This window comes from Phalacrocorax carbo, chromosome 13 (assembly GCF_963921805.1).
Source record: "Phalacrocorax carbo chromosome 13, bPhaCar2.1, whole genome shotgun sequence".
Taxonomy (NCBI): domain Eukaryota; kingdom Metazoa; phylum Chordata; class Aves; order Suliformes; family Phalacrocoracidae; genus Phalacrocorax; species Phalacrocorax carbo.
The window spans coordinates 2,321,211-2,339,231 of record NC_087525.1 but is presented as its reverse complement, the minus strand read 5'-3'; the positions used below and the strand labels follow the sequence as shown (position 1 = coordinate 2,339,231).

General features: G+C 42.6%; 1 protein-coding gene across 2 annotated transcripts in view; it reads right to left on the bottom strand.

Moving 5' to 3' along the window:
- The window catches only part of PRKG1 (protein kinase cGMP-dependent 1), a 532,210-nt gene that overhangs the window by 31,452 nt on the left and 482,737 nt on the right, over nt 1-18,021 (bottom strand). For both annotated transcript variants that reach the window (XM_064464568.1, XM_064464567.1), the window contains exon 10: nt 2,715-2,811. In XM_064464568.1, coding sequence (XP_064320638.1) covers nt 2,715-2,811 — 97 coding nt within the window. The remainder of the gene's footprint in view (nt 1-2,714; nt 2,812-18,021) is intronic.

Genomic DNA, 18,021 nt, shown 5'->3' with positions numbered 1-18,021 from the left:
CCTTAAATTATAAAACATATTTTTCATGGAGAAGATAGAAGCAAGAGGTAGAAATTCTAGGCTCAGTTTTGACAGAAAGAATAAGTTCTTGTTTTAAGAACAAAATTTCCCTCGGTGGTAAAGAAAATTAATAAAATCCAGAGTGTTGAACTAAACTTTTAAATATCTTTTATCCTTCTGCATGTAATTCAGTATTTTTTAAGAACTACAGAAAACTACCTTAACCAGCATTTTTCTGCTTAAAAGAGGGAAAACATTTCTCCCATCAGTAGCCTTCTGCAGGCTGCGTAGGTGGCCCCAGGGCTTCGTGGAGGCTTCTGAGACTTGGACATCTCAGATTTCAATATTTCTACCTAGAATGTGGTCTGATACATTGAAGTGACAGAGCATGTCCAGTCCTGCTCTTCCTCACACCTGAGCGAGTGTCACGCATCAGTAAGATTTATTTTTTGTCAACATCTTAAAGATTCCAAGTTAACGTTGTGAGCAGCCAGAGGTAGAGGACAGCTCTGTGGGAAGGGACCTGGGGGTCCTGGTGGGCAGAAAGCTCAACATGAGCGAACAGTGGCTGCTGTGGCCAAGAAGGCCAACGGGATGCTGGGTTGCATCAAAAAGGGCATCGCCAGCACAGAGAAAGAAGTTGTCATCCCGCTCTACTCAGCGCTGGTCAGGCCACACCTGGAGTGCTGTGTGCAGTTCTGGTCCCCGCTGTACAAAAAGGATGTGGCCAGGCTGGAAGGGGTCCAGAGAAGGGCCACCAGGATGATCAGAGGACTGGGAAGCTGCCGTACGAGGGTAGGCTGGGAGAGCTGGGTTTGTTCAGCCTTGAGAAAAGGAGGCTCAGAGGGGATCTCATCCCCGTGTACCAGGACTTAAGGGGCAGCTACAAGGAAGATGGAGACTCCCTTTTTACACGGAGTCCCATGGAGAGGACAAGGGGGATGGACACAAGTTGCTCTTGGGGAGATTCCGACTGGACACCAGAGGGAAATGTTTCACAGTGAGGACAGTCACCATTGGAATAATCTCCCCAGGGAAGGGGTTGGCTCGGCCACGTTGGGCACCTTCAAGAGTCGTCTGGACAGGGTGCTGGGCCATCTTGTCTAGGCTGGGCTCTTCCCAGAAAGGTTGGACTAGATGATCCCTGAGGTCCCTTCCCACCTGGGATTCTGGGATTCTGTGACCAGCCCATGGCCATCAACAGCACAGTCCAATTTGGTTTTGTTTTTGCGTGGTTTGAGGGCCCCATAAACGATCCCTCACGAAGACAAATGCATGCACCTTCCCAGAAAGATCTTGAAGTTTTCAAAGCTTAACAGCATGTATCAGAAGAGCCTTAAAAATCAAAACAAACCTCACAAGGCCCTCCATGAGATTCAAAACAAGCCCCAAACTAATGGGTCCCTCACTACAGGTCACCTCTGGCAGTGAAGCCAGCAGTGATGTTAATTTAGGAGACAAATCTCCCGAGCTTTATGCTGTTGTCAACACAGGGGGAAGGGTCTTCAAAAGGGAGGCTGAGCACAGCCCAAATCACACCCCTGCTCTAAAGCATTCTCCGCAGCACATGGCTATAGAAGGCGCGGGGCAAGGACAGCCTTCCCAGGCTACGCGTGAGCTGTCACGACTGTCTTCCAAAACAACAGTTGCTAATATCGAACAAACAAACCAACCCCAGGAAGGGACTAGCATTCTCACGGATGTGCTCTCCTCCACACTATTTCACATACATCTAAACAGGGAAAGTCAGAAATAAATCACATGGAAGGGCGAGTCACACTTTTAACGCAGAATTTACCCATTACATCACAAATAATCACTGAAACACTTCTTTTTTTGCCAGTTTTCCAGTTCCCAGCACTACAGGCACGTTTGGTTCCTGCAGGGTTATGGGGTGGGGATTTCCCTGAAGTTTCATGATGACAGCAGTAACTCTTCACTTTTCTGCCCTAACTTACAGGAGCTCCTAACATACTGTACTGGTGGCCAGTATCAGAAGCTCCTCCGTGGTCAGCCCTGTGATATAAACTAAGCTCCCTCTTTCTATTATAAGTTTTTGTATTCACACAATATGACAAATGGGTCACACAACGGCTGCTGTTTCAGTCTCCTCCCACTCAAGCTTTGTTTTAAAACAGACTCCAGAGCTCTAAATCCAAGCAGAGCAAAAAGCAAGCTCAGATTCTTCCCTTTCTCTAAAATTCTGAAAAAAAAAAAAAAAAAAGTAGCTTTCTGTGAAGTGTTGCCATAGTTCAGACATTGAATCTACAGCTTTTGTGAAAATGAAGATCCATCTCTAGACCAGAATTAGAAACTGCTTAAAACAGACATAGTACTATTATGCCAGTTTTGGCTAAGTAAGATTTTAGGCTGCTCTTTCAATCTTAGCACGTAACAGCTGCACAACTCTTCAGGTTGTTTGTAAAAGGCAATCAATGCCATGAACATAAGACCATTTGGAAAGAGATGATGTGTGCTCCTCTCTCAGGCTAGTACATGAATTCTTCTTGGTTATTGCAAAGCATTTATTCATACATTTTTATTTACCAGGAAATATAATTCAGCTTTTTTTCAACCATTAGAAAATATCTAATCCCATCACATCATTTTCTTCCAGTTATTTGGGTGTAATAACAAAGAAAAATTAAAATACTCATAACACAGTATTTATTCTGGGACATCACGCAAACTTCAAAGAAGAAAAGGTTACCTACCAGCTCAACTCGTCCAAACCCTCCGACTCCAAGGGTGTCAATGATGTTGAAATCAGACAGTTTCAGGTTGGCGAAGAAAGCAGCTTCAGCTTCGTATCTGGATTTTTTTATGCGAAAAAATGGAAATTTCTTAGAGGTGCAAACATGAGTACTGCACAATACTGTACCCGAATGGCATGAGCGTGGAATAGCCTTTACCTGCTTAATTTCCATCTTATCTTTTACAGTTTGCTTTTACTCACACTCATCATTTTGCTGGTCCCAATTATAGCATCGCTCCAATGTTCACGGTTTTCCAAGTGAGAAAAGCAAACATGCCTACAATGCGAATGTCTGGTACTGCAATTCAGCTCCAGCTACCCAGCAAACGCTACATTTTGGTATTTTCTATTGATCTTCTTGTGGGTGGGGTTTTTTGGGTGTCTTTAAGTATTTTTTGAAAATAAAGTCTCTCATAGGAGTTTCTCTTATCCACAGGCTGGCAGTAGTTTCTATAAACGTTTATTGAAAGTGGCAAGATCATTAAGGTCCCTGGAGAGAAATCACAGCCAGGTTTTATGAAATCAGATCCGACAAGCTGCGGGCTGGTGTGCAAATGCCTGAAATGAATGACTTCAGTCACATATCAACATTCCTGTAAGAATATCTTCACTTCTTTTCCTCCTGTAAACTCACTCAGAGTAGATGTCCCAACCCAGGAGGTCCCAAAATCCAGATGCTCTCTCTTAAGCCCATGTCCAACTGGCTTGCAACACAAGTTCACCAAGCCCTTGACTAAGGAAGCATGCAAATTGAACACATGCAAGCCTGCCAAAATAAGCTTCCCATGACTATCCTCATGCATATGATTCCTCTAAAATAGCTCCTTGTCAAGGTTTATGGTATTTTTAGAAAGGCTAGGAGGGGAAATGGATGAACAGGATCCACCCACTCAATAAAGTTTGACATTCAGCTGCTGGAGAAGTCCCCGTGCGTGTACAACCTTTGGCCGCTGGTGACACAGACTTGTATGGGAAAAGAGCATCGACGGGATTATGGAGAGGCATGGAGGCTCTAAAGGGGGAGTTGGCTTGGTTTTCAGTACTTAATTTTAGCTATAATATCTTGCAATGAACAGATAGACCATAATCCACTATTTCACCTGGATGCTTCATTACTGCATCACAATGCTAGTGTAAAGACAAAACATCATCGTGTTAGCCACAATCATACATATGTATCCACCTGTCTATCTTTTTAACATACTGTGTCCATCATGCCTGTCTCTAATTCAATAATGGGATGGAATTTATTTACTGACTTATTCCCTTCAAACCACCTTCTTTAGTCTATTTAAAACTGCAATGACATTGGGGAAGAAAGCAACAAAAAGTTGAAGATAAAAGGGAAAAATAAAAAGAGGTGTCAAGAAGGGTGAAAGGTCACATCATCAAGCCCCAAATCCAATGCAGTAAAGCGCAACTGTACCTTAGGGGTGCTGTCGACAAGTTACTTAAGCTCTCCTTTATTATTTATACTGTCACCAGATCCTCTCGGTGACCTTGCTCCTGTGGCCACAGCAGCCTGATGCATCCGATTTTGGAAACCAATCAGTACCCAAGCCTGCTATGAACTTGGGATAACCTTGGGTGACACAGCTGCTTATTGATCACTTTATACTCATCATGAGGTGCATACTAAACCTGTCACTAAAAACCTCTGCTAAAGGAAAGACATATTTATACGTTCCCTTCTAAATCACAGCATACATGTCATTTTTGGGGTGACAGAGCAGTGAGATGACTCTAATTTCCATGGTAAATATATAGACAGCATGTGAGTTATCTTTCACGTTCCTGACCAGTTAAGTACCCTTAATGATTTGTAATTGCTAGGAATATGAAATCCCAGCATAGAAAACTTCCATTCAACAGTCAAAAAATGGATGCAAAACTTCAGGTCAAGAAGCCCTGCATTACTTTTGCCCAAGGCTCGGGAGCCTCCCTTCCTGGTGGAAGGAGGCAGGAAAGAGTATGTGGAAATAAGCCACCTCTTGTTCCCAGGGAGGCAGGGGACCAGCTACCTTGCCTTCTGCCCCGGGCAACTAGCGAGGATTTCTCAATGCTGAGCAAGCTGGCGATAAGAGATGCCAAACAGCAGCGCATCAGAATGAGACAGAGAGGGGAGACAAACCTCTTATCCTGAAAGTCCTACAAAAGCGATGTATAGTTCACATCATGTGATGTGATAGGACAAAAACTAGGTAAGGAATGGCAAGGTGCTGGCAAGGCAAGCAGGACCATAGCCCCAGCCTCTGTAAATCCCACCACTTCTGAAAATCCCATGGTTCAATGGCAGACAGGATCTGCCATTCCAGTCCCAACTTCTTCATCATTTTGTGTGTTGAGCTGCAGAAGCCAAAAGCTCCACTGATGGCTTTTAAAGTAAAAAAAAGTGCTCACTTATTTTGCTTAAAAAATGTACTTGCAGCATTATTGCGGTCTCTTTTTGAAATCTCTTGGCTAATTCTCTTTGACAGACTGCTTTTGTGTAGCTCGCACATACAAGTGCAATGAAGCATATAAAACGAATTGGATGCAGTTTTCTGTGCAACAGGCATCCAAACCCAAAAGAAATTCCAAGAATATATAGTGAAACAAAAACGCGTGTCAAATTAAGCAGGCAAGCCCTTCACATGCTTAGTAACAACAGTCACATCTGAATGCTGTTTTATTCCTAGCTACAAAGGTCAAAGTCCACTTTCAAATCAAAATCCTGTAAACTAACAGCTCTGCAAAGCTTAAGAATAAATCTCTTCAGTCACTTAAATAAAAACAGTGAAATGCAAATATTCCCAAGCCATCTCTTAAATCAGAAATCAGGGCATAGTCCTCATCCTGAAATTTCAGAATATGAATTCAACTTCTGTCCTTCAACTTCCTTAACTTGAGCGTGCCGCTCCCTAAACAGAAACTCGTAGGGTTTTGCAGCGTGTGCTCCTTGCTCAACAAAATAAGAGCAATAAACAAATGTGATGTCTTAATTCTATCACCTCCAAAAGAAAAAGGACTCTTTCAAGGCATTGGGAGGACAGCGCAAAGAAGAACAGAAGAAGTGTGGCTGTAGGAAAATGTTCAGTTCTCGACCAGGTTGAAGAAATCTGCTATGCCTAAATACTGGGGAGGTTGCTCGGGCTATTCCCTGGGAATATAACAGAGATAGGATGAATGGTAGAGGCAGTTTGACCACACTTGTGCAAGATGACCAGGAAATAGCTTTGCACTCTGTGGGAAAAGTACATGTGTGCCAGGTCAGGGCGTATTTCTTCTGGGTACCACTTCGCAGAAGCCACAGCCTCTTCCCATCTGGCACTTCGCAGTCTAATGAGAAAGGCGGTTATATTGTAAATATGCAGCCATGTGTCAGTACTCTGAGACCTTTCAAAAAAAGAAAATTATTTTTTGACTTCTGGAAGAGTTGGTGATTTAAGTTCCTAAATTAATAGATAAGAGGTGTATTGGGAAGATATCTCAGGGAAGCTCAGAGGCATGAACGCTGAGCAGCATCACACCCACATTCAGTGACATCCTAGAGCTATGCAGATGCAAGGCTCAAACCTTCTATTCTGAGGTTTCTGGGGTTTTCTGACTCTAGTTGAATTAGACATTATTAAGGTCACAAAATCCCAGAATCCCAGGCTGGAAGGGACCTCAGGGATCATCTAGTCCAACCTGTCTAGGAAGAGCCCAGCCTAGACAAGATGGCCCAGCACCCTGTCCAGATGACTCTTGAAGGTGCCCAACGTGGCCGAGTCAATCCCTTCCCTGGGGAGATTATTCCAATAGTGACTGTCCTCAGTGTGAAAAATGTCCCTCTGGTGTCCAGTCGGAATCTCCCCAAGGGCAACTTGTGTCCATCTCCCCATGTCCTCTCTGTGGGACTCCGTGTAAAAAGGGAGTCTCCATCTTCCTTGTAGCTGCCCCTTAAGTACTGGTACATGGGGATGAGATCCCCTCTGAGCCTCCTTTTCTCAAGGCTGAACAAACCCAGCTCTCCCAGCCTATCCTCGTACGGCAGCTTCCCAGTCCTGTGACCATCTTGGTGGCCCTTCTCTGGACCCCTTCCAGCCTGGCCACATCCTTTTTGTACTGCGGGGACCAGAACTGCACACAGCGCTCCAGGTGTGGCTGACATAGATCCCTTCTCCAGATACTTTGGTAATCGTGCTTCTTGCCCCAGCAATTACAGACCAAAATGCCCAGATCATAGCTGGAAGTGCACAAAAAGAAAAATACAGAGAATGTGCATCCAAATAGGGACAAACAACAAAAAGTCTGTTCTTTAATAGAGAGATTTTAAAATTAAGGCTGAGATTTTCACAAGAGCTTGTGGAAGGCCAGGTATCAACTCCCAGTGCACTCTTAATGGGACTTTTTTGCTTATTGAAACGAGGCTTTGTCACCTACCCTACCAAACCAACCCTGCCAGATCTTACAGTCCACTCCTGCAGATAACAGGAAAGGTATCTTCTCCAGAGGGGATGTCAGAAAACATTATGGAGGAGGAAATGCTCAGATCGAGGTCAAACATGAGAGTCCTGCAGAATCTCCCAAGCTCTTCTCCAAGGTTTCTTGCCAATCTGAATGACAGCAGTACCTACTGAAATCTCACTCGAATATCTGGCTTTCCGTAACAGTCTCGCCCAAATGAGTACGAGTGCCCTCTTATGGAAGGGCTGGGGATTGGACCACCATTTCTGTCTCCCATTCCAAATAAAATACATACTCTTAAGAAGTCGCTAATCAAAATGCCTTGATTCAACCTCCTTTTCGGCATGGACAGGCATCACATGCAAGAAACCCGAGTTTCTTTCCAGGGGGATCTGGACTAAATACCATTGTCCACATTTCCCATTACTTTGAAACAGCAGCACAGGAGCCTCAGCCCAAGCATTTGGGCAGTGCCTGTTATGCAGAACGGGAGAGGAAAACATGTGGCTTCTTGCACTGCTGGAGGTTTCCGAACATCTAAATGAGTGATTGCCTCCTAGAACAACAACTACTCCAAAACACATGTCAAGCTTTTCCTTCCAAAACTGCAAATAAAAAAAAGAAAGAAAGAAAGAAAGAATCACCTTACCTAGGCAGCTAAAAAGGATAAATGAGAAACTGCAAGGAGCAAAACTTTGCAATTATCCAGCTGCTCAGCTTTGCTAAACTAGCTCACAATTCCTATCACATGAGCTAAATGTGTTGGGAAACATTAGACATCTGTTACCAAACTGTCATCTTGATCGAAAACTTGGCTTCTTTCCACCTGTGTGCTGCCAACTAGATGTAAATTGCAACCAAATGGGAACCAACCACCAACTCCCTGATCAGAGTAACCATTTTGGGTGGATAAAAACAGAATTTCATAGCCTTCCTCACCGACAGACACCTCCTTGTTTAACAGCTATTTTGCTGTCCTTATATTCAGTTTTGTTGGCTGGCCTTGTCACTGTATCACTCGTCATAGAGGCAATGTACTTCTGCAGATAGAAATACTGAATCTCTGCAAAGACTAATGTGAGTTACAATACTTGGATGGTGATGATCAGACCCAGCCTGCAAGAAGACACACGAGCAATGACCCCAAGAGCCACAGGTGAGGTGAGGGAAAAAATACGTCACAAAAAGAAATCCTATTTCTGTATCCACTGAATAAGAGATTTATCTCAGTCCATTTCCTTGTGATTCTTAAGATACAACTAATTTATTTTTAGGATGCTGCTTCTATTGATGCTGTGCTTTAAAAAAATGAGTTTGTGATAAACAAAAGCAAAAGTTACCTCAAATCTTCATTTGTAACTATTTTTTCTATACACCTGAACCTAACATATATTAGCCCTAGGAAAATAACCCATCTGGATCTAGTTTACTCATGGCACCATGGCCTACCTCGTACCCTGAAGTCACGGCAGGTTTTCTGGATTGGGTTCATGCTATTAAAAGAGATGCAATTCCAAATGTGAATGAAAAGCGGCAGAGGACATGGATCAAATTCATGTAACAAGGAGGCTTCGTTATCTGAAAGCGATGTGAGGAAGAGCAGATGCAGCAAATGGTGGTAGGACTCCCATGCCTTCCCTTCCATGCTGGCCAGCCCTCTTCCCCGCCTGTTCAAATGATGCCAAAAAGCTCAGGCTCATGTATTTCTGAGTGATTTTGGACAAAGATAAATCTATGAATGGTCATATGGGTGAAAGTGAAGTAAAAAGCACCTTGTGCCGTGTCCACACGAGATCCTTACCTTCAACTATGCCCTGTTTGAGTGGGGCTCAGAAGATCTAGCCACTTTGAGGCAACAGACAGAAGCATGACACAGCGACAATGCATTTTACACAACCAGCAAGATCCAGAGCCTGGGAATGCCTGAAAGCAAATTCTTGAGAGGCATTGAGAGCAAATCTGTATTTCTTTATGGTGCGTTGCCACTCATCCTCTCAGAGGTCCCAACCCACGTGCAAAACCCTTCTTATTTAACATTCCCTCTAGGTGTCAATCCATTTGGGTCAGTAGGGGGAGATATCCCTTGATAAACCACTGCGGAAACCAATTAACCCTAAGGCTATGAATACAAAACCCTGTTGGGGAAGAACACAACATGCTCATCAGACCTCTCTAAGAGGCTGGTCCTGCAAGGCAAAGAGCACTTTCAGGTCTCCATGGAATTGTACTGGCCAAAAGGGAGATCCTTGCCCCGAAACGAGTCAGGCAGAGCAGGCAGTGACAGCAGAGAATAAATATTTGCTAAATACTGTCCCTCTTTGTGGGAAATGCCTATGTTTTATGTTTCTTCCTCTGGGTACCAGATGTCTGTCTCTGTCATGACACACAAATGCACATTTTTACTTTCAAATGTCTCCTTCAGATAAACGCTGGCATCAGTAAGAACAAAAATATCAAGAAGAAAAAGACCAGCTGTTTACCTATTTTACTGTCCATTGCATAATGTTACAGTAAAGTTGAATTTATTTCAAGCTCTGTCACATTATTGCAATTTATTAGTTTGTTCACAAATACATGATCACGAAATTGTACTAGGACATCTCCATTGACAGTGAAAGCAGGAAGATGCTGATCAAAGACATTGAGCTGTTGGATAAAAGCTCCGGCACAAGACGACTGTGATTTCTCCCACTGGCAATAAGGTCGCTGTTGCCCATCCGACCCCGAGTTGTATCAACCAGGGAGCACTGACATCTGACTGCCCTAAATCCGAATGGGGTTTTCTGCCCTTTCACAGAGACAACGGACTGATGGCATATTAGTGTGCCCATAAATAACTTCTGCCTGGTATTTGCTATCCTAATGCTAACCCATTCCTGGGAGGGACAGGTGCTACAGTATTACCCACAGACTTCTTAGAAAGGATTTACTTGCGGGCAAGGATTGCTGCCCTGCACCAAGGAAGACCAAGGAGGAGAACATCAAACTCATCTTCTACTCTTCCATTTTTAATAATTGCAAACAACACTGAAAAAGAGGCATATATCAATCTGTCTGCATGTATCTATAGATATAGAGAGAAAGTATGATAAATAATAACCCAGCTTTTCCTTAGTTCAGGTCTCCTTCTTCCAGACCATCCTTCTGAGGTCAGCAGTGCAGTGGCTTTAACTCCCGATTTAGCTGCTACCACTTCCTTCTATGTCTTACACCTTCGACTGAAAATCCAAATCAAGAGAGATTTCGTTTGGATTGCTAAAAGCAATGTGCTAGCGGTGATGATGCAATCGAAAGCTACGGCTGCGTGGACCATTGCATCAAAAAGAAAGGCTGTCTTTCTTTTCAAGTGCATGTTGTCAGGGCTGGGAATTTCTCTCGGACCCACCAGCACATGAATTTGCAGTGTACTTGCCTTTAATGACTTTCACATCAGGAGAAATAGCATACCTCCTGGTTTAGATTTTCTTACAGAAAGTGAACATTTGAGTGGCAGCTAAAACAGACATTAAAGCTATGGCATCTCTAACTTCCTCTGGAAGGGGAAGGAGATCTGAAATTAAAAACATAAAGTTAAAAAACTAACAGAGAAATAATTTTTCCTCCTCTTTTAAAAGCACGTTACTTTTCAATTAGAGCTCGGCAACATGAACATGATATTATGCTGTTATAATAAGCTGTGCTCATCCTAAGTTGTTTCAGCAGTTAAGCAAATAGATTTGTTTGAATTATGGGGCTTTGAAGACTTGCTATTGCACAAAGGCCAATTTCACCGAGAAATGTAATTGAATGCACTCAAATACAGTCAGTTAAAAGCTGAGAAAGTAAACAGCTCAGAAAGACCTTCTCATCACCCAGGCTCTTTAAAAAGTCTCAACTTTGAAGCTAATATTGTTGAGCTCCTAAATGTGCCAAGAGATCAGTACACCTTATTAAACAACTTATGCCCATTACGTTCTGTATCTTCCATCTAGCAAGAGTATGAGTACTGCGGTGGGACCTTATCTGAACACAGGATGGGCAGGGAGCTACTTTATTAGGAAAAAAAACACCCCAAAAAGCAAATTTCTTCTTTTTTTTTCAGCCGTTCGCTGTGGGATCCTCTCCTCTTGCAACACAGGGAAATGCATCACTCCCTTTAAAACACGTAACTGCTCATAATCAAACCGCTCAGAAAAAACACCCTCTTTCTCCCATCCAAGCAGACAAAAGGGTTTTGTGTAGACGTGGGTGTACTTTGACTGTCTGCACCCTGTTAATTGCACGCCCACATGATGCTCACGTGCCAGAAAGAAGCAAAACTTTTGGTGGAAGAACCAAAAAAACTTGGATATAAAATGCCAGCTGACCAGGGTCAGAAGTCAGAAGCAGAGCGCTTTCGATTGAGTACAAGGTTATCAGGATGGTTTTTAGGGAATCGGGTCCCTCCTTTTCACTGAAAGTCAAAGGGAGGTCATCACTGAAGTGCTTATTTTGTTTTCTAGACGCATGTGTTTCTCCTTCAACTTCTAATGAAACAGCCTGATGCTTCCAACAGGACTCTCTCTCAGGGTCCTTCTTCTGAAAGTCCTGGTTTCAGCTTTGGTTAAAATAACATTTGCATTTTGTAATAATCCTAATGCCGAGAACGTCCTGAAATAGTTCAAACAAGATACTCTACAGGATAGACTGACTTACAAAAACAAGACTTTAATCAATTTTAATTAAAAGGGGCGGAGGGAGGATGTGGAGTATGCCTTCCTCTGGTGGTGTTTCCTGTTCTGTTCAGTATTAAAATATATTACTGAAGAAGGGGGTTTGTTTCTTTTTTTTCTTGTCTTTTTTTTTTAAACTCTGGATGTTGCTAGCTGGAGACGGAAGGAACCGCCTCATTGCCTTTGTATTGCAACTGTGTCTTGGGTCAGCAGGGACTGAACCCAAAGGAGTTGCTGATAGCACTGTTGTGTATAGTATGCTGGGTTAACCTGGGTGGGAAACCCACTGGTGACTGTGGAAAAATAAAATAACTTTCCAACTCCAAGACAAGTAGCAACGCAACCTGAAATCCCACACAAAACAAAATTCTAAGGAAAGCAAATTATTTTTTACAGCACCTCAAACACTGCGCTCCGACTGTGACATCTTAATTTCATTCCAATGAAAATAACATAAAATATGAAATGAAAGGTCATTTAAAATTTTTATTTCCCAACACCCCCCACCCCCCGCAATAAGCTCATGCCAAAATCACCTATTTCTGTAGAGAATTTCCTCATTGATAATTCAACATTTTCATTAGAAAAATCCCTACCAGTTTTTCTTGGGCAACGGGTATCGTCACAGTTGCTGGGTAGAAGAAATACTGGTTCACTACCCTTCCTCTACATCCCCCCCCCCAACATCATCGTGTTCCAATGCCAGCAGGCATGCAGTACTGTTATTTTTTTAGTCTGATGGTGAATTTTTAAAGGATTTTTGGTTGAAAAATTACACAGACTAAATAAAAGGTAGCTATTATACATTTAGCTCACTGTAGTCCACTGAGTTTCATGTCCTGGCTACCCCATCCCTACTTCCAAGAAAGCTGTTGGGTTTTGATTGGTAGGTTTTTTTTGTGTTGGTTTTTTTTTTTGTTTGTTTTGTTTATTTGTTTGGTTTTTTTCTTTTTTTGTTTTTCCCTATGGCTATGCTTACTACAACAGAAGTGCGGGCTAAGGAACAATCGTGCCCTAAGACACATGCGTCATAAAAAGAAAGCTCTTCTGCCTGGCTGATGGGAATAAACTGAGAGCGCAAGGCACTTCCCTTGGCTTTTTATGCCAGCACCTCACAGTATTATGCCTTAATGGCCTTCTTGGCACATTTCTCTCCTCACATGCTAACGCTAGTATGAATAAGCAACCTTTCAGAATAAAATACTAGATTTATGTTGTTGGGTTGCAGCACAACATCTAACAACCCACTGCAGGATGACACAGCTGGAGTCAAATGCGGTTAATTGAAGAACTGACAGGGACTTCTAACATTAATTCCTATTTTTCCTTCCTAAATCATGGGTTACAACTGAGAAAAAATTCAGGTTTAAATCCCCAGATTCACCAGCTAAATCAGCTATAGTTTCAGTATTCTCGGTGATTCTGAATTCTGCTGCAGCACTCAAACCCTGACTTTTGAAGTAACACATAGTCAGTAAAAACTAAACATGCCTTGGTTGCATGCATGTTTGTTGATGATGTTAACTGTCCTTGAATCATTTAGAAGATTAAAAAAAAGTGTGATGGTAAGGAGGGGGTCAATCCCTTAACTTCCCTCTATTCTTCTTATTAGTTCTGAATTTAACAGTTTGGACCTCTAGACAAGAAAATCTATTTGGAAGATAAGACATCAAGGGTTTTTCCTTTCACCTTTCATATTGAGTTCAGAGGAAATACCTACAGATCCCTTATATTTTCCTTTAGAAAACACCAAGGAAAACAGATGCTTATGAGAAGTACCCAAGAAAAAAGCATTTCACATAAAACTCCAACTGAGCGCTGTAATGTCAACAAATCCCAGCTACCAAACTTGGATCAAGTGTGCTACTATGTACCACAGAAGGACACTGAAGTTATTTTAAGGTAACTTATTGGGAGGCACCAGGGAAGAGCCATGGCCTCTTACAGCCTTGGAAAGTGAGATGCGATCTCAAGAAAAATTCAGTCTGATTACAGCTTGAAATTGCTCAAATCACAGTTAGTTCTGTTCGTTGCTCTTCTAATTTACAAAATCTCATTATCTAATTGCAAATTGCTAATCAGATCACACAAACCCTAAATCTGCTCATCTAAGCATGTAAACAGTAAATGGCCCTGTAGAATGGTTGTTGCAGTTTTCCTTCTCTTAGATTTTTTTAAGAATATGGAGAAAAGATCAATATATCACTGATATTAGACATACTTACTGGTTCAACTCACCGTGTTCGCTACTTGGGGCACATTTGTTCAAGCCTCACAGGATTCAGACAACTGTGTGTGCTATGTTTTGCCCTCATTTCTTTTTTCAAAAGGTCCTCATCCTCTAGGAAAGAATCACTTGCTCAATGGTTTCCCGCTTGATGGCTGCTAAGAACTAGAGGTCTACCTTGAGTGAACTGGTGTCCCTTCTCCAAGGGCCGCATTTCTACAATGTCTTCTGCAGACTCTTCTGAATTCTCAAGTAGACTTACGTGTGATAGGACCTGGAGATGCTGCTGTGGCAGATGGGTGAATGAAGTTCTCTTAATCGAGCAGCTCCCCCAAAATGCCCACAGAACATCAGCAAGAGCTACTAATTGCACTGGGGTCACCAGACTAAACCTCCCAAAACGTTACTGCAAAACCCTCAAGCTTTTATTTCTTTGGCCAACGTTGGAGCACTCCAGCCATGACAGCACTGCTGGTGGAAGTTGTTGCATCCAGCATATTTCATCCTGATTTACTTGGAAAAAAAAAGGTGACATGTAGGGGAAGGTGGGGAGGAGGGGAACATTACATAAAATCCTACTGAAAAAGTGGGAGCAGGCAGGAAGCAGATTTTTCCTTACAAAGCAAGTACGTGTGCACACAAAGCGAGGTTTTTTGCTCCGCTTGTTTATTCTGGCAGACAGATGAAACTGTGGGAAGAGATCAGTGAAACTGGGTTCCACATAACCAACCCCATCCTGGTATCACCCTGTGCCAAACCCGCTTTTAATTTGACTTATCTGCTAAGATTTTGCTTTCTTGTGTGAGTATAGCTTTCAAAAGCAAAATCAATGTCTTGGGCTATGCAGGTCCTTTTGGCTCCATGTGGGAGAGACTCTGCAGAGACACAAAGTTTCCCCTGGAGCTTAACAACTCTGCACAAATAACAACGGCCATTATATGACAAAAGTCAAGAAAAAGCATCAGAACAAAAAGCCAATTTAAAGAAAATCCCGAGAAATAGAAAAACCAAAGCAACTGTCATGTGCTGTCCTACAAACATCTAAGAAAGGGCTAAGACAGAAGAACAGGAGAACTAGAAGGTCTAGCTCTCAACAAGGCTATGGCATAACAAATGTATAGGAGGCATGAAATGGCCATCGCTGGGGTGACGTAACAGCAGCCAGAGAAGACACTGGAAACATGAAGGCTACACCAAGTAGCCTGTCCTAAGGAAAGACTGATATGTTGTGTTAAATTAGGTTAACAAATCAAGTTATCAAGTCACGCAGATCACGTGGATGGAAATTCCAGTCTAAACAGGGAAGGACAGCATTAGGATGAGATTCCTGACCACCCATCAGATGGGCAAGAGTGGCTGTGATCTGTTGAAGGAGCTCTGACAAGACATCAGCAAAGACAAGACACTCAGCATGAGTATGCAACAAACTCTAGATACACTATCTGTCAAGCCTAAATTTTTATGCCCAATTAATGATTATTTTAGGAGGTGGCTAATCAGGTGGCCCAAGAACACGGAAGACTTCTGACTTGAATGATACGCAAGACCCATTTCAAAGTACTATCATTGAAAAATGTCCCTGTAACAGAAACCATGAAGTACTGAGATTTAACACAGCTGGAGGTCAGAAAAGAGCTTTATAAAATAAGCACCACTCTTGCACTTAAAAATTCAAAAAGGGAATTCAAAGAGTAGCTAAAAGAGTCGATTAGGAGAATTAAATCTTAGCAGCAGCAGCACATAGGTATCTGGAAGCGTATAGCATATGTACCATCTCTCAAATGTGGACCTAGGATGGGTCAAAAGGAAGTTGGTGTGGCTTAACAGTGAGACAGTACATTAAAAGCAAGAAGGCATTCTTCAAATATGAGGTGGTTTCAAACACATCAATAAAGAGAAGAAAAAAAAAAAGAATCAAACCCTGTCCGGTTGAAAGGAAAAACACCATAAGGCAGTACAAAAAAAAAAAGCAAGTAACAACTTCAAAAGGCTTAAAAACAAATAATAAATCCTTCTCAATCACAGCAGCTGCAAGGAGCCTGACCGTAGGCTGTAGGGTCTCCAGAGGCTCATGCTCTAGAAAGAGCACACTGAGAACAAAGCTATGTGAGAAAAGCTCAGTGCACTTTTTACCCCTGGGTTCAACATGGAAGATCTTGGGGAGATCCTCCCACCGCAATCTTCTTTCCCAGGGGGAATCACCAGAGTAACCGCCTCCAACTGAAGTGTCAGTAGGGGACCCAAGACGACCAAAAGACGTTAACCCGTCTCCAGGCCAGATGGTGTTCACCCAGCACTTCTGCATGAACTCAAGGTGAACTAACTGTGGTTTGTAACCAGCTCTGCTCGCCGAGGGATGGAAGTGGCTTTTTGATGTGATCCAGAGCACTGTACTCGACTAAGCCCAACATCTGTCCTAACAGAATTAGTTGACACATGGATAAATCTGACTTCTTTGGGGAAGAGCCAACATGCTTCACAAGCCTACTGGAGTTCTTTGAAGGAGTCAACAGGCACACGGGCAGAAGAGATCTGGTCAACACAGTTGGCTTGGATTTCCAGAAGGCATTTCACAAGGTTTGGAAGGCTGTTAGAGAAATTAAGCTGCCATGAGATAAGAGGAAAGGTCTTTGCATTGATTAAAAAAAGGTTAAAAATAGGAAACAGCAGATAGTAATGAATGGCTGGTTTTCCTAATGGATGGAGGTCAACAGTGCTCTGATCTTTCCTGCTCAACATCTTTATAGATGGTCTGCAAAATGGGGGAATAAATAAAATGACAACATTGGTCAAAAATATAAAATCACCAAACATGGCAGACAAAAGCCCAAGGTGAAAAATTGCACAAGGACTTAAAGAGACTGAGGGACAAGATTATACATTCACTTGAAATCCTGTAGAAATGCAGTGATGAACACGGAGAAAAAAAACCCTAATCTCACACATGCAATCATGGGCTGTTTCATCCACCTTTACCCCCCCTCCCATCTCAAAACCTACAGAGAAGAATTGGAAAAGGTACCAGGAGGTGTGATGGTAAGGAGCACAGGTCTGGATTGGTTTCTGTTGCAGGAACGACTGTGTTAGGGGCTTCTTCCTGGGAAAAACGATGACTCAGGTAGGAGATGACAAAGGTCTAAAACTTGTGTGTGCCATGGAAAGCAGCTAAGCAGATTTAGGGGAAAAAAAAACCAACCACCAAGGGCTACTGAATATATTGACAGCACCTACAGGCAGGAAGTCCCTGAGTCCCAAATCACTGGAGACTGGAGCATCTCTCTGCTTTTCTTCTCCTTCCTAGATACCTGCTGCGGGGCGCGGTCAGAGACAGGACACAGGGTTAGCGACATCCTGCTGCAGTGAGGCCACTCCTATATTGGCACTTCCAATGTATCTGTATATAACTGGAATAAATTGAGAAACTCAAGGCCCTACTTGTACTGTATAATAGCATTAAAAAACCAGACAGTTGTGTTTCACAGTGCCTGGTGCCTGATCTGGAAGCCTGTTTGTGTTCTACATGGTGAGAGATGAGCTGTTCAATCCTACCACTTGTCTTGACTAGATAAAAGGAAGTTTTTATCAGACATTATTTAACACGTGGTGGCTAACATGAGGAAAAAGCATAGTTCTCACTTTTTCACTGATGCTAATCCTAAATTCACCACATGAGAAAACTAGGAAGTGCTTTGTCAACATTTGAATATTATCATGTGCTAATTAGAGAGAAGAAAAAGCAACCAAACCACCCTAACCCCCAAGTTTTTCTACTGCAGATGACTCCTTGGCTTGAAAAGTGATGCAAGTTGTCTCATTTGGGAAACACCAGGAAGCTGGAAGGCTCAAAACTCCTCACGTCACAGCAGTTCAACAACTCATTTGCCACTCTTCTAATGGAGGGAAGTATTTCCTAACCACCT